This window comes from Populus trichocarpa, chromosome 19, assembly GCF_000002775.5.
Source record: "Populus trichocarpa isolate Nisqually-1 chromosome 19, P.trichocarpa_v4.1, whole genome shotgun sequence".
NCBI classification, from domain to species: domain Eukaryota; kingdom Viridiplantae; phylum Streptophyta; class Magnoliopsida; order Malpighiales; family Salicaceae; genus Populus; species Populus trichocarpa.
Genome location: NC_037303.2, coordinates 11,442,128 through 11,463,776, shown reverse-complemented (window position 1 = coordinate 11,463,776; position 21,649 = coordinate 11,442,128). Strand labels below are relative to the sequence as shown.

At 33.5% G+C, this 21,649-nt stretch overlaps 2 protein-coding genes across 2 annotated transcripts; one reads left to right on the top strand and one right to left on the bottom strand.

Moving 5' to 3' along the window:
• Positions 1–2,066: 2,066 nt before the first annotated feature.
• Positions 2,067–2,874, top strand: LOC7475756 (ethylene-responsive transcription factor ERF020). Its single transcript, XM_002325909.4, has one exon. The coding sequence runs from the start codon at positions 2,167–2,169 to the stop codon at positions 2,725–2,727; it is 561 nt and encodes a 186-aa protein (XP_002325945.3). The 5' UTR covers positions 2,067–2,166; the 3' UTR covers positions 2,728–2,874.
• Positions 2,875–10,905: 8,031 nt separating this feature from the next.
• Positions 10,906–14,528, bottom strand: LOC7455255 (11-beta-hydroxysteroid dehydrogenase B). Its single transcript, XM_002325477.3, has 6 exons — positions 14,346–14,528; positions 13,208–13,400; positions 12,945–13,030; positions 12,697–12,828; positions 11,876–12,040; positions 10,906–11,205 (listed from the first exon to the last, which is right to left on the bottom strand). Exons 1-6 carry the CDS (start codon positions 14,526–14,528, stop codon positions 10,906–10,908), a joined length of 1,059 nt encoding a protein of 352 aa, XP_002325513.2.
• Between the last annotated feature and the right edge of the window lie 7,121 nt (positions 14,529–21,649).

The window sequence follows — 21,649 nt, the reverse complement described above, 5'->3', positions numbered from 1 at the left end:
AAAACCCAAAGAAACCCAGAAAATGCTCAGCTAATGCCCATCCCTTGGAAAATACATTTTTGACCTCTAAACCCGCTACTTTCGGTTCTAACAAACCACATTGACAATACCAAGCATATTTGATTCAAAAGAACTAATGAATAACATCAAATCATCAAAATTATGTATGAGATTTCACTTTTCAAAAACTACCAAATTAAAACAACAAGCATATTTGACAATTTGATATTCAAAACTAGCATTTTAACATTTTATAGGACTCAACCAAAACCCAAAAGTCAAGAACATGCACTTAACAAACCAAAAAGACATCCCAATTGTCATATTTGACAAATTTCAAATTTATTTATTTCATCAAAAACAATCATTCATACATCTTCCAAACATCCAGCAACATTAATTACACTCTAACTTTTAATTTTATACAATTTCATCATTGTCAAATTTAATTACCAACTCCAAAGTTTATTATTTTTTTTCTTTTAGTCCTTGGTTTCTGGTTTATGCAAATTAACCTCCAATTGACCATCAAACTTTTAATTTTTTTCAATTTGACCCCTGATTGAACTAATGTCATGAGTTCCTGAAGTCTTGTGTCTTTTATAGTTTGATCCTTAGTTTTGAATTTTTTTCAATCAAGACCTCTAATTGACCATCAAACCTTAATGTTTAATTGTTACTGGCTTTTGTAAATTTGGCAAATTGTTACAAATCAAAATAGATTGTAGGACAATTTATACGTATTTTACTGCTAAGGTGTAATTCTAAATAAATTTTTCCATATGTTGTTGGCTTTTGCACTCATCTAGCAAAAATACTAACAGGGGCACATGTGTCAACTTTATCATATTAGGGACTATTTTGTTGTAAATGTGCTTTTGCTTATCTCTATCTCTTTTAAGTTTACTTATTTTATTCATAGACTAATTGAAGAACAAGGTTTTGTTTTTCAATTTAGTGGCTAGTTAGTTCTACATTGAAATAATTGAAAACTGGGAATATAAATTCAGGCTTACTTGAAATTATCCCATGAGTTTTGAGTACTGATTTGATTTTTTTATTAAAAAAAAATTAAAGCATTAATAATATCACGTGATAGACAAGAGCAAATTAGACGGTGCTTGTCAACCAACCTCCATTAATGGGTAATGGGTTGACTTGAGCTTGAGCTTTAGCTTGAGGAACTGGTTGAGCAATGCCGTTTCTGTGGGGAACAATCCGTAAGCTTTGATTTTGTCCCTATCAATGATCATAAATACTTCACGTCTATTCTTATAGTTTGAAATTTCTATATTTTACCCTTCTAATTTTCTAAGAGTTCCAATGTTATTCATAACTTTTTAAATTTGGTTTATGAGTTAATTTTTATAAAATATTATAAAATATTGAAAACAAGAAAAATTAGTTTTTATTTAGCAATTTTTAATATAAAATTGAAAACAAGATAAACACATATTGAGTATAAATAACTTAAATATTTGCTTTTTATTTTTTATTTAATTCAAGTAATTAAATTTAAAATTAAAAATAGAATCCAGAGCAGGAAAAATATATATATATATATATATATATATATATATATATATATATATATATAAAGATGCATAAGAAATTAAAACGGATTTAGTATAATTGATGGATCCGTCGACGACTCCTGATTCCTTGAAAATGGAGACAATGGTTGACTTATAAATGACGTCATTTGTGACGCAATTAGGCAATACGCGTGGGTTTAATTAAAGTCTAATCTCCTCGACCTTTCCAGATATTGCTTTGGGGGCGAGTAGCTTTAAAGTTCATCAACACGTTTTTTAGCCAAAGACCAAGTAAGACACTCTTCTCCATAAAATTTCCAGAGCCTCATGTTTCTCTCCAAATGTCCATTCCACTTCCTCTCGCCCAACCTGGATCCGCCGAAGCTTCAAAAGCAACGCCCACTTGTAAGCCTAGAAACTAAAAAATATACGTTTATTATTACTTTGACCTTGAAGATTTTGACTTTAGAGTAGATATTATATTTTGGCTTTGACTTCGTACTTCCTCAACCTATATAAGGACTCCAGCGTTTCTTTATCTTACAGGCTCTCTTGAGCGTTTCAAGGAAGTTTGAAGTACTCACAAATACGTGTAAAACCCATAAAGAATCAAAGGAAAGGAAAGGAAAGGATGAGTGGTAGCAGCGGCGGCAGCAGCAGCAGCAGCAGCAGCAGGATAATAGATCAAGAAAGTGGAGCAAGTGCATCTCAAAGGAAATTCAAGGGAGCAAGAAGGCGAAAATGGGGCAAGTGGGTGTCTGAAATAAGGATTCCTGGGAAGCAAGAACGACTTTGGTTAGGTTCTTATTCTACACCCGAGGCAGCTGCGGTGGCTCATGACATAGCTTCTTATTGTTTACGTGGGCCTTCTTCGTTAGAGAGTCTGAATTTCCCCCTAATGTTGCCTGCAAGTGTAAGGGAAGACATGTCACCCAAGTCCATACAGAAAGCTGCGTCGGATGCTGGGATGGCAATCGATGCTCAGATGATACTGAACAGGTCGCTCCAAAACGAGGTCAAGGTTGGACCTGAGAATGTTGCGATTAATCATGGGCCACAGACACAGTTATGGGAACCTGCAGCAGGTGGTGGTGGTGATAGTAGTAATCGTTGCGAGAACTGGCATGAAAACAATATCGGAACGAGAGTAGGGGACGATTTAAACATCTCCATTGAAGATTATCTCATGTAGTTTAGGCTTTGAGACCATGTTTTATGTGATCTAATTCAAGTATGTGCGTGTATATATGTATACCCAGTGATATATCATTAAAATGGAAATCGGAAGGTTATCAGATAGCGGTGTAATACATTACGCCGGCTAGCTACATTTTTTCTAGTTTGTGTCATAATTAACTTCTTACACATATCAAGATCTTCAAGAAAGGTAGACAGGGAAATTAAATCATCAGGGTTTAGCATGGCTGTAAAACAACAGTTGACAATAGCTGTTGATTCGTCGTGGTTTCAAATTTCCAACCCACTAGCATGCACGTTCCTTCATGACTAAAAAATAGGTAAGTTTATGTCTTGTCATGTATTGACTGCAAATACACACTTTTGACTGATGCGATAGATAATTCAGGAATACCATTATACCAAAGACGACCGCCTCATTTTACAGAAGAGGGAATTCTTCAAATCACTGCACCACAGATGGTAACATTACGAACTGTTTATGCATATGGACAAACCCTTTAACAATGCTTACGTGCCTTTAGCTGTGTTTGATTTGATTTAACAATGCTTATCATTTCTGACATTGTCATTTTTAGCTGTGTTTGATTCTAGTTGCGACGGTAATTATAATTTTTTTTCTCAACTCTAAATCAGAATAGTTTCAAGAATGATGTGGGTTTTATAAATAAAAATTCATAAAATATATATATATGTTTAATAAGTGAAATCTTGGATAATCTTAACCCTAAGTTTAAGTCCGCTCATTTCTATAAATTATAGCTTATTGTAGTTGTGGTGATTAAATACCGAAGTTATTTGATTAGAAGAACTGCTGTTATAAAAGTTGTGTTTACTACGAGAAAAAACTCAAAAAAAAAAAATCAAAAAGTTCCAAAATAGAGATAAAAAGAAAAGAAAGGAAAACTAGATTTTAAGTTTTCGATATAAAACCACAGATTCTATAGTTTTGGATTGAAAAAGCTGAGAGAACCCATCTTGTCCTTGAAGCTAAACGAGTAATTGATAGTTTGGGAGTGACTGGGACGTGGTTTTGCATGGTGTTTTTAAAAATTATAATTTTTTTTTGTTTAAAGTGAAAGTTTTTTATATTTTTAAATCGTTTTGATGTATTAATATTAAAAATAATTTTTAAAATATAAAAAAATTTATTTTAATATATTTCTAAATAAAAAAATACTTTGAACTATCACCGTTATTACATTTCATCCACTAAACTGGTACATTAATTTTTTATCCTAACATTCGGGTAGTGGGATTCTTTCTAATAAATATATAAATTTCTTGATGTTAAAATTAATGCACAGTGTTGAATTTCTAACTGTAGAAAAAGTGTTTGCGAAATAAGTTTCAAAGCATGAATTTTCCTCCTCCTTTAGAATTTATTTTCTGTCTTTAAGCGGAAAATCTGCTTTCCATTCCTTGATTTTAATTGAATCAAATCACATCAATATATATATATATATATATATATATATATATATATCCTAAGACCAGTTCAAAGTTGAAATATTAAAATTGCTTAAATAAGCAATTATTGAGTGGCTGACTAGTTATTGAAAAATCATAGTACGGACAGATCTGGATTCTACGTACTCGTCTTAATAAATAATTAAGTTTTCGGATTGAGTTCAATAATATTCATCGAGTTTATAATAATTAAATTGATGATAAGTTTTAAATAGAGTTTAATAATATTTATATTGTATTTATTATTAATTGGATAAAGTAATTATTTAAAAAAACTAATTTATTTAAATCAATATATTTGATTTAATATTTATCGACGATTAAATTATCAACCTTATATGTCCATTATAGTATATCAACCTTATATTTATTTCATAAAATTTGTGAGATGTGATAAGTGGGATGGAGTAGCTTGATTAACAGGTGATGAGTTTGTTATAACTCTTTCTTCTTATAATAATAATAATAATTAAATAAACTGAAGTCATTATAACTTCAATTTATTTTATTAAAAATAATTATCATATACGCATCTACTAAGTTATTTTAAATGTTGATGTTGATAATAAACCGAGCCAAACTGGAAAAAACCAAACCAAACCGGTTTGAACCGGTTTTTATCTTAAAAAACCGAACTGAAACCGGCTGGTTTGAACCGGTTTCGGTTTGTTTTTTTTAATTCAATTTTGTTACTTATTTTTAATAAAAACCGAACCAAATATAAAATAATCACCCATAAACAAAACCCTTAGATTATATATGTTTAATTGGAGCTAACTCTCTCTTGTTATAATAATAATAATTAAATAAACTGAAGTCATTATAACTTAAATTTATTTTATTAAAAGAAATTATCATATAGCATCTACTAAGTTATTTTGAATATTGACGTTGATAATAATGTTTATAAAAAAATAAAAAAAGTTATTTTAAATAAAAAAATATTAAAAAAAAAACCATCTTAAATCACAATAATAAATACAGAATTAGTCGGTGACTATTTTATTCATTTTCAAATTTAATTCTTCCGAGGGTCATTTTCAAATCGATACCAAATATCAAGACCGAGTCCTCGCCAGCAGTCATTACCAAGTTCAATGCTTCTGGTGATGCGTTAATGGCTTGGCAGCATCATAATCGCTGGCAGCAGACCTTGCACTCCATTTTATTTTGCTCAAGTTCTCCCCAGCCGTCACCGGACAACCTCAAATTAATTCTAAAAGGTATAATTCAGTTTCTAGATTTTGTTCCCAGGTCCACTTTGTTTGTTTGCTTGTTGCTTGGTTGTTTGAAAGTAGTTTTTTTTAGAAAATAAATTCTAGAAAAATTAATTTCAAGAAAGTAAATTATTTTTCGATATTTGGTAGTATAATAAAAAATAAATTGAAAAATATTTTTCAGTGTTTGGTTATGTCATAGAAAATGAGCTGAAAAATAACTTATTAATGTTTTATTTTCTCGAGTTTATTAAAATAATAAGAAATAAATCTTACAAATTAAAAGGTTGAATGAGAATGAAATTGAAAAAAAAATTTCATAAATTATCTCAAATAAAATAAATAATAATCAAAATAATAGAAATCAAATCTAAAAAATAAAAAAAAAATAAAAGATGAAGAAATTAAAATAATAATAATTAACATTTCATAAATTATTTCAAATAAAATAAGTAACAATCAAAAGAATGAGGACTAAATTTGATACATAAAAATTAAATTTTAAGAGATGAAATTGAAAAATAAATATTCAAAACAAAATATATATAGAAATCAAAAGTTTGAGAATCAAATTTGATATAATCAGCAAATAATATGACATTTCTAAATTTTTCACAACTTCCGGAAAGTGTTTTCCGCTCAAATTTTCCAGGAAAACACTTTCCTGGAAACCAAGCCAAATTTTTCTTTGACTGAAAAGTGTTTTCCGTTGACCAACTTTTCTAGTGGCAAATAAACACAGGAAAGTTTGGAAAGTGGTTTCCCGGAAAGTGAATTCCGGTAAACAAACATAGCATAAATATTATTAATTCAAGTCTTATAAATTTTAGAGTTATTAAAAGTTTATATGATCATTAACTTTAAAGTCTCTGAGATTAATCGAGATGAATGAAAACTAATTCGGACAACCACATTAATTATATATATAAAAAAAAAAATTCTCTCCAGCCGTTACCAGACAACCACCTTATCTATCTGATACATATCATCAAAGAAGCTCGTGCATATGGGCCTCCTCTTGTTAATATTATAAGAACCTTAACAGTTTTATTTGAAGAAAAAATTCCAGAATTTAACGGAATTTAATGAAATAATACTCTAAATATAATTGCAATTATTTTATTTTAAAGAATTTTAATTCAAATTTTAAAAGAAAACGGAAGGCCTCAAGAACTAGGGCGCATGGATGTTGATGGGACAGCCCTGTCTAAAAAAGAGAAGTCAAGCACGCTTGCACAGGCCATGCATGTTTTAGTCTGCGAGACCAAGTCTGTGTGTCTAACCTTTTTTTGAGACTGGAAAGTAAAAAAAAAAACAAAAAAGGCTTCTAGAACCTAAAAAATCTGTATTATCAACTTTTATTTTACTTAAAAAATCTAAGAAACATTTTAGAAAACTTAATAAACACATTTCTAATCTTTAATAGCCCTTTAATCCAACAAAAATAAATAAAAACTACCCAAATAAAAAAAAAATTCAAAGCCCAATCTATTTATTTCAATAAGATAAAGAGTTAAAAATACCATCATCGGGAACGTATTTGATTCAACAAAAAAATTAAAAATTCTCGGATAGTATTAATTCATGCTTTGAAACTTATTTCGCAAGCATTTTTTCTTCACTTAGGAATACAACTTTGTACATTACTTTAACGTCAAATATATATATATATATATATATATATATATATATATATATATATATATATAAAAGACCAGTTCAAAGTTAAAAAATCAAAACTTTTAGATATGAGTGTGACTTGTCATTGCAAATTCGCAATATGGACAGATGCCGCTTCAACTTAGGAATTTGTTTTTTATTATTATTGGCGTAAGTGTCCGGCCTAACTTGCTTGTACTTCGATTAATCTCATGGATTTTAAAATTAACGACTATGTAAGGTTCCAGTGGTCATCATATTAGCAACCACAGAACTCGAACCTGAAATCACAGAGAAAACAAGCTCCTTAATTCCAAACTCTTATCACTGGGTCATTTACTATATGATTTCAACTTAGAAATCTTAATAAATATGAAGGCTGCTCTTCATCAAATATAAAAGATATTAACAGCGTAGTACAGATCAAGGCTTGAGAGTCTCCCTCTTTCGAAGAAGATTCAAGTTTTCTTTAATAAACAAAAAGCTTTTGCTTATATAATGGGTGCTTCAAATGCTTTATATCTTATCTCATTCAGAATATAACAATTTAAGCACTTCTTAGGGCTCAAAGCTTCACTAGCGGAACACCCTCTCTCTTTTTCTTCACTGCTAATAAAGTTCTCAAATATTGCGTTTTGATAACAAAAAAAAAAAATATTATCATACTGATATATTAAAAAATAACTTTTAAAAAACAAAAAAATATTTTTTAATATATTTTTAAACAAAAAATAACTTTAAAAAATAATCATTAGAATCAAACACCATCTAAGATTATATAATTGCGCCTAACTATTTCCCATTATAATAATAACAAAATAAATTGAAGTCATTATAACTCAAATTTATTTTATTAAAGAAAGCTATCAGATATACAATCAATAAGCTTAATCTGTTAACCATCTAGGTGGTGGTCCAATGGTAAAAGCTTGGGATTAAGAGATTTGCTCCCTCTGTGGTCTCAGGTTCGAACCCTATGGTTGCTCATATGATGGCCACTGGAGGCTTACATGGTCGTTAACTTCAGGGCCCGTGGGATTAGTCGAGGTGCGCGCAAGCTGGCCCGGACACCCACGTTAAACTATAAAAAAATAAGCTTAATCTGTTTATGTCTCTTTTTCCTAATTTTTTAACCGATGCATTCGTAACCGAACTATACTTTGAATTAAGGGTACGTAAAAAAATTAAAAAATTAATTAAATTGAGAAAACTAGAAAAATAATAATTGAAAAAACCAAATCGTAAAAAAAACCGATTAAATCAATTAAAATTTTAAAAAAACCGACCGGTTCGGTTCGGTTTTGGTTTTATAAGCCTGAAACCGAAAAAACCAAACCGAACTCAAACCGAACCCAAACCGGAAAAAAAACCGAGCCAAACCGGTTTGAACCGGTTTTTGTCTTAAAAAACTAAACCGAATCGAAACCGGTCGGTTTGAACCGGTTTTGGTTTTTATAAAAAAAATTTCAGTTTGGTTTTTTTATATATATAAAAACTAAAACGAACCAAAAACGATCACCCCTACTTTGAACATCGAAGATGATAACAATGTAAAAGGCATAGCTTAATCATCCGAAATACTTATTTTCATTTTTTTTTATTATATACTGTATGGAATTGTAATATCCATTGTTTTGAAAAATATTTTTTTATATCTCTTTTCTGCTTCCTGCCACAAGTCATTACCAAATTTAATGCGTCTGATGGAGTGCCACAAATCAATACCAAATATCAAGACCAAGCCCTTACCAGAAGCTCGACAAGCAGGCGGAGGAAGTCGACATCATGGCAACAACACAATAACTGGCAGCAAATATTCGCTGACTTTGCCCTCCATTTTGCTTTGCTCAAGACAACCAACAAGCTCATGCATACAGGCCTGCTCTTGTTGCTTGCTTGTTAAGTCTCGACATATATATTTTAAGCAAAATACACGTATTTGTATATTATTTAAATAAAAAATTATATCCATAACATCTTATAATATATATTTTGGTTTGACATTATAATTACTGTCGATTTTAGTTTAATTTCTGGGAGAAAAAAAAATGAACGGAGATTTTTATTATTATTATTAATATAGATGTTCGGGTCAGCTTGCGCGCACTTCGAGTAATCTCACGAGCCCTGAAGTTAACGATCATGAAAGCTTCTAGTGGCTCTGAAATTTGTAAGATTTAAATTAATAATTTTTAAAAAATAATTTTAAAATTTGATCAATGGAGTTATAGAAGATTACTTCTTGGCCTGATGGGTGGTTACCAGATGCTCCTCAGAGAATGGTCCGTAATCGAGGGCCATGTTGATGCCTTGTGTTTACACTCAAAATAAATTATCTTCCAATTAATTGTGAGTAATTGGACCAAATTGAAAGACTTCTAGTGGCTAGGATGAAATCCCAATATTCAAGCAATGCCAGGGGCTAAACAAAGTAAAAAATAAACCAACTTTTCTTTAAGGAGTTTCAGTAGCTGCCGCAATAAATTGAAAATTAGGAATTAAATATTTTGACAAGCCTAAAAAAAACCCCAATCTGTAGGGGAAGTCTCAATTAGGCCCTCAACATATTTTTCATCTTGATTAAATCTCTAGTGTATCAATGAATTCTCAATCAAACCCTTATGTTAGTTTAGGTTAATATAAGGGTTAAATAGTTATGAAAAAATCAATTAATTTTTCTTTATTCCTTTTACCCATTAATTAACTAAAACTTTTCACGTCATATAATAAAACAGAAAATTATACAAAATAAATATAAGATTTTCGTGTTTCCATTTTAATTTTGGTCTGTTACGTCATTTTCACATAATTCAAAGCGAAAATCCTAAAAAATTCATCTTTTTTTAAAAAATATTATGAATCACTTAATGATTTTATTAACTAAAATTGAATGAAGGATATGATTGAGAATTGTTATCTATATTAGAGATCTAATTGAGATGAGAAATATGCTAGGGACCTGATCAAGACTAGCCTCAAAGTTTGGGGACTTTTATGAAGTTTCCCTAAACATTCTCGGAAAAAGAAAATAAGGTGTTGGGCCTGCTTCGTATTGCTATTATTGTTTTCCTCTGTGGTTAGACTATTTAGGAAAATATATTATTGTAAGATCCATTAACCATAATTGCTGATTAAATTTGTAATTAAATTAATTATTATTTGTAAAATAGATATCTAATTAACTATCTTACTAATCTTTTATGATGCTGTCTCCTTACAAATCAAAGGTATTGCTTCATTAGCAAGGCTGGTACTCGGGGAAGCGACAAAATTAAAATATTATTTTAATATATTTTAAGTAAAAATTATTTTAAAAAATAATTATAATTATAATATATATTAAACAGGCTGTTACCAAAAAGAATTTGTTGCCAATACCTTCTCATAGAAATTTTAAATCTCTCGGACATTAAGAAAGAACAATCAAAACACAAATTCTTGCATCGCAAGAAAAAAGGATAAAAAGACAGAAAGAAATGATAAAAAGACTTGTAATTACACATAATAAGTAATTTAATGGGTCTATTTTGAAGTGTGATTGTGATTATTTTTTAAAATATTTTTCATACTGAAATGTATCAAAATGATATATTTTTATTTTTTAAAAATTATTTTTAAAATTAACGTATCAAAACAATCCAAAACATATAAAAAATTAATTTTAAATAAAAAAAATCTTGAACTTTTTAAAAACACGAGCTTAATCTCATCATAAAATGTCACAAATTAAGCCGAAATGAAGCGAAAACCACTAACGGGCAGCTTGTAAACAAAACCAGCTATAAAATAGCCAAACGACATCGTTGATTACCAGCCAAAAGACTTTTTTATTCTTGTTTCTGCATCTGTATTTTCTGGGGATTGAGGTGGGAGAATGTAAGAAATTTCCTCGGAGGGCTGCTGCTGCCTTCAAATATAGGTCTCTCCGTGCCTGCCAGAGACATTCTTCTTGAACCGTGTGATGCAAGCAACATTCGAAGCGTCCAGTTGAGGAGTCCAGGTGCAAACATCCTGTAAAGGAGGAATACATCATACCAGCTTGGGTACTTGACATACTGATCTCCTCGGCAAGCCCCCGACACCATCCTCCTTGCATAGTCCTCCACCGGCCCGCCAGTCCCATTTACCTGAAACAAAAGGGAAATGTGTAGGAGATACCATAGTATATTAAAAAATAATATAAATTATATTTTGAAATTTTATCATAAACTTTTGAGTTTGAATTAATTATTTAACATGGTATCAGAATTTTTATAATCAAATGATCACGAGTTCAAATAATATAAATTATATTTTGAAATCTCATCTAATAGCCTAAACTTTTGAATTGAATTAGTTACTTGATATGGTATCAGAGTTTTTATAACAAAGCGGTCACGAGTTCAAATCTTACCATTCATATTTATTTGATAAAAATTAAGCATAAAATAATATAGGTATGTTCAAATTTCAAGTCTATTAAATTTTAACTTGAGAAAATATATTAAAAAATAATATAAATCATATTTTAAAGTTTTACTTCACAATTTAAACTTTTGAATTAAAACTTTTAAGTTAATTTACAGTAAAAAAATGCCATGCTGATGCAAGTTAATGCCTCCCAACATGTCAATGTGTCCCCCTATCCTTTTAAGTAATTCAAACATAGAAAAATCTTTATATTATGCGTGTGAATCTCATTTGTTGGAGAATTTCAATAAGAAAATATATATAGAATTACGAGCAGTAGATGCTAATGTTAACTAAGTAGAAAGATTAGCAAAGCATTCCAAGAAACGTTTGAGAGCAAAATCTTACTTCTCTTTCTTCTTTCCACAGCATCTCTGCGCCATCCTCTTGCATGAACTTGCCTCTTCCCATTTCGCTTCCAATCCAACCATGTGTTGCAATTGTTATTCCAATTTCACCACTCACTTCAAATCTCAATGACTCATAGAAGTTCACCAGAGCAGCTTTAGCAGCCTAGCAAAAATTGTTATAAATTTAAGAGAATATAGTGAAGCCTCAGCCATTTACAATGAAGCATTGAATGTGGAGTTTGGTGAAAAGAATAAAGTAAAAGAAAGATCATGAAACCAGCACATGAATATGTATATATTCCTGTAATGCGTGCTTCTGCTTCTTCTCAAGCACCGGTTAATTAATTATAGGAGACTGGAAAAAGTGTAATCACATGGATTTATGTCACTCAAACAGGAAAAGAAAAGGATATTCCCCCGTAAAGTTGAGCATCACTAGCCTGCCATTGTTCTTATTGTGTTTGTATTTCGTGAAAGATGATTGCGTAACCTTGCACTACTCCTAGGAGATGAATGTCACGGATAAAAGTAGTAATGGATCATCGCGGATGAAGTTTCTTGCAGAGCTAAGCTAAGTGCAACTCAACTGAAGGTTGCTGCTGGACGAGCAGTTCCAGGGTCCTAGTTGTACAAGGGTCTTCATATCAAATTTTCAGCGAAACCACTCTGTACAGATTCTCATCAGAGTAATTATTTTTATCGTCTTCCCTTCACTTAAGGTTTGAATGAATTTTCTTTTTTTAAAGAAAAAAACAAATATTTAACCTGTTTGGCATCTGAGAAAACAAACTTCGTACACTTAGATTTATGTATACTTACAGCATATAAGCTCATTCTAGGTAGAGGTAACCAGCTTTCAACTGCTGCATTAACGACGACTCGCCCACTGCTCTGATGTATGTATGGAAGAGCCACATAAGTTGGATAGACATTGCCCCAAAAATTAATGTCCTAATAATGAAAAATCAAATTTAAGAATCTTTCAGGAAAAGTTTTGAAGATTCTAAGATTAGCAGGCGTCCAGAACTCTAAACTATCCATTCATTCATGTAGCTTATAGCCCTTACCAACAAATGTTTCAACACAGAGGTGTCCCCAACTTCTTCAAAGTAAAAGGTATGCCCCAAACTTGCTGTGTTGACAAGATGATCCACTGCACAAAAATTAAATAAACAAATATAAAGAGAAATGCAGAATGACTGGTTTTCTGTTAGTTTTTAAATGGAAAGAGTAAAACTTATGCTGCTAAGAAATCTTTTAGAAGAAAACCGATTCTATTGGCTATATCGGTTAAAATTTAGTAGTTTACGGCGATACAAGTGAGACATACCTCGGCCAAAGTGACTTATGGTCTCATTGACAAATCTCCTGCAGTCATCTTCCTTGACTACGTCTGCTGCCATAATCATGACTTGCTTTGCACCAATATACCTAGCTTTCTCACGGATCCCTCTGAGTCTGTGCTCTCTACGTGCAATCAACACAAGATTCACTCTCCTCTTTGCATATTCATATGCAATTTGCTGCAATTGGAAACAGCAACTTCATAACATGATTCATACTACAATGATTCTTTTCAATACACCAGCAGCTGTAATAAAAATATTTTGATGTGAAGTAAGCTTCTGTTCTGTTCACGGTTCAGAATTCTATCGCTAGTATAATTTCCGGTGCATGAACAATGTTTTGATGTCTATCTTGATACATAAATTGAATACATCATTTTCTACTGGTTTCATGGACGATTACTCTTGAGTTTGCAGAATGCGTCCATTGCAGACATGATAAATCACAATGGTTTCAGGTTATCACTGAGATCCCTGCAAATAATTTACGTAGAGGTTTTGCTATGAACTAACATGGTGGAACAGTGAGATCCGAACATCAAGCATGTGGTAAAAAATCATCAGAGAAAACTGGTATCCAAATCACATCATAGTCTTAACCTTTGCAGCAACAGAAGCTGTCCTCATACATTTCTTTGGATAACTCATGCAATTTCAATGGTTGAAATAAAAACTGTCATACATATACTTGTTTCCTATCTTTGTGGCTTTAATATTTAATCAATCAAATCACTTCGATTAAATCACGTTCTTTACATAGCAAGTCCATTTGCTCTAAGTCTCTAGTCAATTTTCTCGAAGCCCTCTCCTTCAATGCGGCAGTGGCTTTCCAATCTCCAGATTCTATTAATGCATAAGCTAAAATTCCTTAGTTCAATAGATTAGCAAGGACATAGCCTATACATCTACATCCTATAAAAATCCTCTCCCTTGCTTCAATGGAATTTAAAGATCAGACTCCCAAGATAGAATTCCTGAATTCAGTTGGCTATCTAATAAAGAACAGAGAAAAAATGCACTAAAATACTTAAATCTGCGAAACGAGCACATCTAGGGTGGGGGGAAACAGGGCGATCTCTACTGAGCCAAATCTTGATTTCGAGAAGAAAGGGGGCTACTTACTTCTCCTATGCCAGAAGAAGCTCCAGTGATGATAACAACTTTATCCTCCATATTCTCACTATAGAAAGATTTGTAGAGCCACTCACATGTATTGATAAAGCATAAGGCTGGCCATGAACAGGCCAGCATCACCAAGCTAGCAGGAGGCACTACCCAATTCAACACACAGTTTATAAAATCCATGGCTGAAAGATTATGGTGAGTCTGATTTTCAAGAAATGACCACCAAATCAAAATAAAGATTAAGAGATAAGGAGGAGGAGCTTTGGCTTTTGACATATAGTGCTAAATGATTAACAACAAAATTGCATGCAACAAAGAACATCAGCACACGTGTGTTTCCTCATTACTTTTGGATGTTCTTGCATGGTACCTGTCATCCATGCATCACCACTTGTTCTTCCGTAGAGGGCACTGCGCAGCACCATCTTAACTTTCAAATTTGAACATATAATTCTGTTCTTGGAAGCCATGAAACATTTTTTATTAGTAGAGATAGCTATCACAAAGAAGGTTGAAAAATACGAGACAAAAATTCTGAACTTGTATTTTCTCTGTTGCTGAGCAATGGTTATGAATTCATTCGATCAAATTCCAAAATATGCAAGAGCAATTCTGTATCCTGTAAGTCCTGATGTATCCGGTGTACACATGTTCTCGGATCCATTCCCACGTAAGTATCCATATTGGACAACACTCGGAGAGGGTTCGAACCAAATGAACAGCATAATTTCCGGATAGCACGAACATCCCTCTTCGGATAACATCTCTAATCCAGATAGGCTTTGGCAGGTCAAGCAAGCCCCAGTGAACTCGATTCCAACCCTTCCATCCAACCAATAGAAAACTTAAACAACAAACACCCACAAAACCTCATCCCTGGTCGCTCAACAGTAAGCCTTAATTCTGATTTTCTATCTTGAAAGTTTTTCAGATGACTTAGCTATCAGTTCTCTGAAAGTTATTTTCAAGAGCTATGGACAGATTGTCAGTTTGTATGTGCCTAAGAAGAGAACAGACGTGGAAGAAGGTTTGGTTTCGTCAAGTTAGAAACAGATTGCACTGAGGCAATCGTGAGGGGTTTAAACAATGTCTGGTATGGTTCCTATAAGTTCTGTGCAAATTTAACGAGGTTTAGTAAGGGCCAACGCAAAGATCATTCAGAGGAAGATAGGGTTGTGAAGAAGCCAGCATTAGAGGTTCAGAATCGTCTAAGCCATAACAGAACCTATGCTGAAGTTGTAAGGCTCCAAGTAAGTTGTTTTTATAGCTGGTATAAATTGATCCAAAATGTCATTAATGGCAGAAAATTAATCTTTAAGAATGGCTAATACTATAGCATCCCTTAAAGGTTCAAGAAAACATCCTTGAAGTTTCATCTCTAATTTCATGTTCATATTCGAAATCCCTTCTATTTGATTCTACTGAATTCATCCTCCAAGTAAATTGCCTGTTTTCCTCATCTCATCTTCCCATTTTGGATTCTCATAACTTCCAGTCAACTCAAACAATTTCCAACTATCAAAAACCTCGTCCATGATTCTTTAAAATACAACATAATATTTCTAGTATCAATAAGAACGTATAGTTTCCCACATTCACCAACTCCCTACACCTTCATTGTTTTATAAGAATCGTCTCCAAACATTACAGACAAATACTTGACGTAATTCCCCACTAAGCTTATTATATGATGAAGTTGTGAAAACATCATACTTGTATTAGGTTTTTCAGGGTTGTGTCTTAAGCTAATAAAGTGTTGAAAGCTAAGCTGATTACTGTTGATAAAAATCGATGAAGAAGACTGCAGCAAGAAGGATGAAGAAGTTGCAGAAATTCTGTTAAAACAGTTAAGAAGGCAGTTAAAACCGTTATTTCTGTTTTTCTGTTTTTACTGTTACAAAACTGATTGTAAATCAGTTTTGCGTGAGATGATCTTGATTCCTAAAATAAAGGAATCAGTTACATGAATTAAGTATAAAAGCAAGGCTACAGAATTGAAAAGTAATAAGAAAAAAATACAGAACTTCTTCATTAAACTTCTCTGCACATTCAAGCTTTATTTCTTCTATCATATTCTTCTTCTTCTTCTTCAACAAAATACCAGAAATCAAACATGGTATCAGAGCTGCAAACTGATTCCTGAGAGGGGCGTAGACTGTGAAAAAGAGATTGATTAAACTGTTAATTACTCAAAAATGGTAGGATCAAGCTCAGCTGGAGGAGACTTAAGAACTCCACAGTTCAATGGCACGAATTATGATTTTTGGGCTGTAAAAATGGAAACTGTCCTCATAGCACTCGATCTATGGGAAGTAGTTGAAGATGGAATAAAGTCTCATCAAGCACCTGAGATTGCAGGAGGATCAGGCGATGAAGAGAGTGAGGCTGATCAAATTATATTGCATGCATCCACGACATCCAGAGAAGAAAAAATCAAGAATGCAAAGGCTTTAAGCCTCATACAAGGAGCATTAACAGATGATCTATTCCCACGTATAAGAAATGAGAAAACTGCAAAAGGAGCATGGGACATCTTGAGCAGAGAATTCAGAGGAGATAAAAAGGTTAGAGCTGTGAAACTTCAAGGAGTAAGAGCAGACTTTGAATATTTGAGAATGACAGAAAGTGAAAGCTTAGATGGTTATCTAGCTAAATTCTTTGCAACTATAAACAACCTAAAATCATTAGGTGAAGATGTATCAGAAAACAGAATTGTGCAGAAATTGTTAATGAGTTTAAGCAGAAGATATAAATCCATTGTGTCTATAATTGAAGAGACACGTGATCTTGAAGTTCTAAGAGCAGAAGAAGTCATTGCTTCTGTTAAAGTATATGATAAGAGGGAGGATCTGCATGATGAAAGGGATAAGCTAAGAGGAACAGAAAAAGCCTTTAGCAGTTTTAAAATTGGAAACAATCAAGCTTACAATTCTCACAAGAGTTTCCAAGGCAGACCTACACAAAAATGGCAACCACAAGACAGGAGGGGATCAAACTGGAATCCAAACAGAACTCTGAATTACAGTAACTCAAACTGGAATAACACTAGTGGTGGGAGCAGTCAAGCAGGAGAAAAACCACAGTGTCAAGTTTGTCAAAAACATCATTTTGGATTGTGCAGGCACAAAGGAAAACCAAGATGTGGAAGATGCAATCGGTTTGGCCATATTACAAAAGATTGTGAAAGTCAGAATCACAAACAACTTGCAAATTATGCTAAAGAAGAAGGAGTCATCACTGGAACCATGTTCTATGCTTGCCATGCTGCAAGTTTGCAAGACAAAAAGATATGGTTTGTGGATAGTGCCTGCAGCAATCACATGACTTCTCAAGAATCTGAATTAATCAACATTGATAGATCAGTAACATGCAAAGTGAAGATGGGCTCAGGAGACCTTGTACAAGCTACTGGAAAAGGTACATTGGTTGTGGAAACTCAGCATGGGAAGAGATACATAAAAGAAGTGTTGCTTGTTCCCGGATTGGATGAAAACTTACTAAGTGTAGGGCAGATGATGGAGCATGGCTATTACATTCTGTTTGGAGGTAACAAGGCAGTAATATTTGATGATGAAAGCCTCAACAATGTTATAGCAATAGTAATCATGGGAGGAAATCGATGCTTTCCACTTTCACTTGAAAGTATTACACCTGCAGCAAGGAAAGCTTCAGTGACTGAGGATTCCTGGATATGGCATAGGAGACTTGGACACTTGAACTTTGCCAGCATGAAGAAGATGCAGCAGAAAGAGATGGTGTGTGGACTTCCTGCTCTGACTGAAGTAGAAGATGTTTGTGCAGGCTGTGCATCAGGCAAACATCACAGGGAGAAATTCATCAAAGAGCAAGTGTGGAGAGCAAGCAATCCACTGGAATTGATCCACACTGATCTGTGTGGACCAATGCAGAATGACTCTGTGGGAGGAAACAGATACTTCATCACATTCATTGATGATTACTCAAGAATGTGCTGGGTATACTTTCTCAGAAATAAATCTGGTGCACTGAATGTATTCAAGAAATTCAAAGCATTCGTTGAGCTGCAAAGTGGACACAAATTGAAGAAGCTAAGAAGTGACAGAGGAGGAGAATATACTTCCAAAGAATTTGAAGAATTCTGTGAGAAGCAAGGAATGGAGAGGCAATTGACAGTTGCATACTCCCCTCAACAGAATGGAGTTGCAGAAAGGAGAAACAGAACAATTTGTGAGATGGGGAGATCTATGCTGATAGAGAAAGGAATGCCAGTAACCTTCTGGGCAGAAGCTGTTAATACAGCTGTGTATATACAGAACAGATGTTATACAACATCTGTTGCAGAAAAGACTCCTTTTGAAGCCTTCACGGGAAGGAAGCCAGGAGTCAAGCATTTGAAGGTGTTCGGTTGCTTGTGTTACACACATATCCCAGCATCACTAAGGCAGAAATGGGATAGCAAAGCTGGAAAGGGAGTGTTTGTTGGATATGGCAGCTGTGAAAAAGGGTATAGGATATATGATCTGAAAACTGAGAAGATTGTTCTCTCAAGAAGTGTGATTTTCAGTGAAGATAAAGCATGGAATTGGAAGGGAAAACTGATGAACCAAATCCACTTGTCCTTCAATCATGAAGGAGGTATAATTGAAGGTGAGAATCTTGAGGAACACACTTCTGAAATTCAACCCGACAATGTTGAACATTGCAATCAAAATCCTGTAGTTGAAGAGTCAGCTAAGAAGATTGATAGTGTTAACAGTCAACAATCTTCACCAAGCTCTACTCCAGTGAAACTGAAAACCTTGGAAGACATATATGCAAGGTGTCACATGTGCATCATAGAACCCGAGAATTATCAAGAGGCTGCTGGGGATAAAGCCTGGCAGGAGGCTATGAAGGAAGAATTGGAAGTGATAGAGAAGAACAATACTTGGGAATTGGTGGAAAGACCAAGTGATAAACCTGTGATAGGAGTGAAATGGGTGTACAAAACCAAGCTTCATCTTGATGGATCAGTTCAGAAACACAAGGCTCGACTTGTAGCAAAGGGTTATGCACAGAAATCTGGAATTGATTACAATGAAACCTTTGCACCAGTAGCAAGGTTAGATACAATTCGAACTCTCATTGCACTTGCAGCACAGAAGGGATGGAAGTTGTTTCAATTGGATGTCAAATCAGCATTCCTAAATGGTGTACTTGAAGAAGAAGTATATGTTGAGCAGCCTGAAGGGTTTGAAGTAAAGAATGCAGGACACAAAGTTTACAAACTAAAAAAGGCTTTGTATGGATTAAAACAGGCACCGAGAGCCTGGTATAGTGAGATTGATACATATCTCTCTATGTGCAATTTTAAAAGGAGTGGAAGTGAAGCTACTCTATATACAAGATCAGACATGGAAGGAAATTTGATCATAGTTTCAATCTATGTTGATGACATAGTGTACACTGGCAGCAGTGAGAGGCTTCTCAATGAATTCAAAAGGGAAATGATGCAGAGATATGAGATGTCTGATCTTGGACTTCTTCACCATTTTCTTGGCATGGGGATACTGCAAACCAATCGAGGAGTGTTTATTCATCAAGGGAAATATGCCAAATCTCTGCTCAGTAAGTTTGGACTTGATGATTGCAAACCAGTTTCCATTCCCCTGGCCACTGGAGAGAAACTGAAGAAGAAAGATGGAAGTGAGTTGGCTGATGAAAGTCTTTATAGAAGAATAGTAGGAAGTCTACTATATTTGACAGCTACAAGACCTGATCTAATGTATGCTGCAAGTTTATTATCAAGGTTCATGACTGGACCTACCAAGATTCACATGGGAGCTGCAAAAAGAGTTCTAAGATATGTGCAAGGAACTCTCAGTTATGGGATTGAATATGTGAGGGAGCAATCAGCAACTCTCATTGGATTTTGTGATGCAGATTGGGCAGGAAGTGAAGATGATAGCAGGAGTACTTCGGGCTATGCATTCAGTTTTGGAAGTGGAGCATTCTCCTGGTCTTCTGTAAAACAAAACACAGTAGCATTGTCAACTGCAGAAGCTGAGTATGTCTCAGCATCTGAAGCAACTGCTCAGGCCATTTGGCTACGGTTTGTGCTTGATGATTTTGGGGAAATGCAAGCTGAAGCAACACCCTTGTTCTGTGATAACATGTCAGCAATTTCGATGGCCAAGAATCCAGTTTTTCATCAGAGAACAAGACACATAAACAGAAAGTATCACTTTATAAGAGAGGCTCTGCAAGAAGGAGTAATTGATGTCAAGTTCTGCAGAAGTGAAGAACAACTTGCAGACATCTTCACAAAGGCATTACCCAAAGACAGATTTAAGAAATTAAGACTGGATCTTGGAGTTAAATCAGTAAACAGCTTAGGAGAGGCTGTTGAAAGCTAAGCTGATTACTGTTGATAAAAATCGATGAAGAAGACTGCAGCAAGAAGGATGAAGAAGTTGCAGAAATTCTGTTAAAACAGTTAAGAAGGCAGTTAAAACCGTTATTTCTGTTTTTCTGTTTTTACTGTTACAAAACTGATTGTAAATCAGTTTTGCGTGAGATGATCTTGATTCCTAAAATAAAGGAATCAGTTACATGAATTAAGTATAAAAGCAAGGCTACAGAATTGAAAAGTAATAAGAAAAAAATACAGAACTTCTTCATTAAACTTCTCTGCACATTCAAGCTTTATTTCTTCTATCATATTCTTCTTCTTCTTCTTCAACAAAATACCAGAAATCAAACATAAAGTACTGGTTCAGACCATTGATTAGTGAGTTGACAGGGTGATTTCCACATTCACCGAATTCTCGTTTTTCCTTATGATCAGACAATTAATCACAACTTGTTGTTTAATCAATGAGTCAAGAAGCTTTGTGGTTCAAGGAAATCAACTTGTTGTTTCGCAAGTTCATGGATCTCTAATTAATCTCAACTTGAATGTATTATTTATTTTAATTAAGATTAACTAAATCAATTAAATTACAAATTAACTTATTTAATTATTTGAATTTAAAGAAATCGATATCAAAACAATTCGAAATAAAAACAGACGCAAAGTCATGCTTGCGGACGCGGAGTTTAATAATGCTTTGGAAAGACAAGAAGTTGTATGAAAATTACAGTTGACTTGAGGATACACGTGTCACTTGTTAAACTGAAGACTCATAACATAGTGCTATGCACGCTTGTGCTTTAAAGCAGCCCCACTCTTTCTCCTCTCTCTCTCTTTCAATTCTGGCTTTTCAAGATTTTACCAAACCTCTCAACGACTCTCACTTTTTCTTGTTAGAGATTCAGAGAAATAAAGAAAGGCGTTGGATACC

What these genes read in the sequence shown, in the direction of transcription:
- LOC7475756 (XM_002325909.4), top strand. Translation starts at nt 2,167, where the DNA reads ATGAGTGGTAGCAGCGGCGGCAGCAGCAGCAGCAGCAGCAGCAGGATA.
- LOC7455255 (XM_002325477.3), bottom strand. Translation starts at nt 14,528, where the DNA reads ATGGATTTTATAAACTGTGTGTTGAATTGGGTAGTGCCTCCTGCTAGC. An exon ending in CATAAGTCACTTTGGCCGAG is followed by an intron (nt 13,031 to 13,207) that starts GTATGTCTCACT and finishes ATTTTTGTGCAG; the next exon opens with TGGATCATCTTGTCAACACA. An exon ending in TGTGGAAAGAAGAAAGAGAA is followed by an intron (nt 11,206 to 11,875) that starts GTAAGATTTTGC and finishes CTTTTGTTTCAG; the next exon opens with GTAAATGGGACTGGCGGGCC.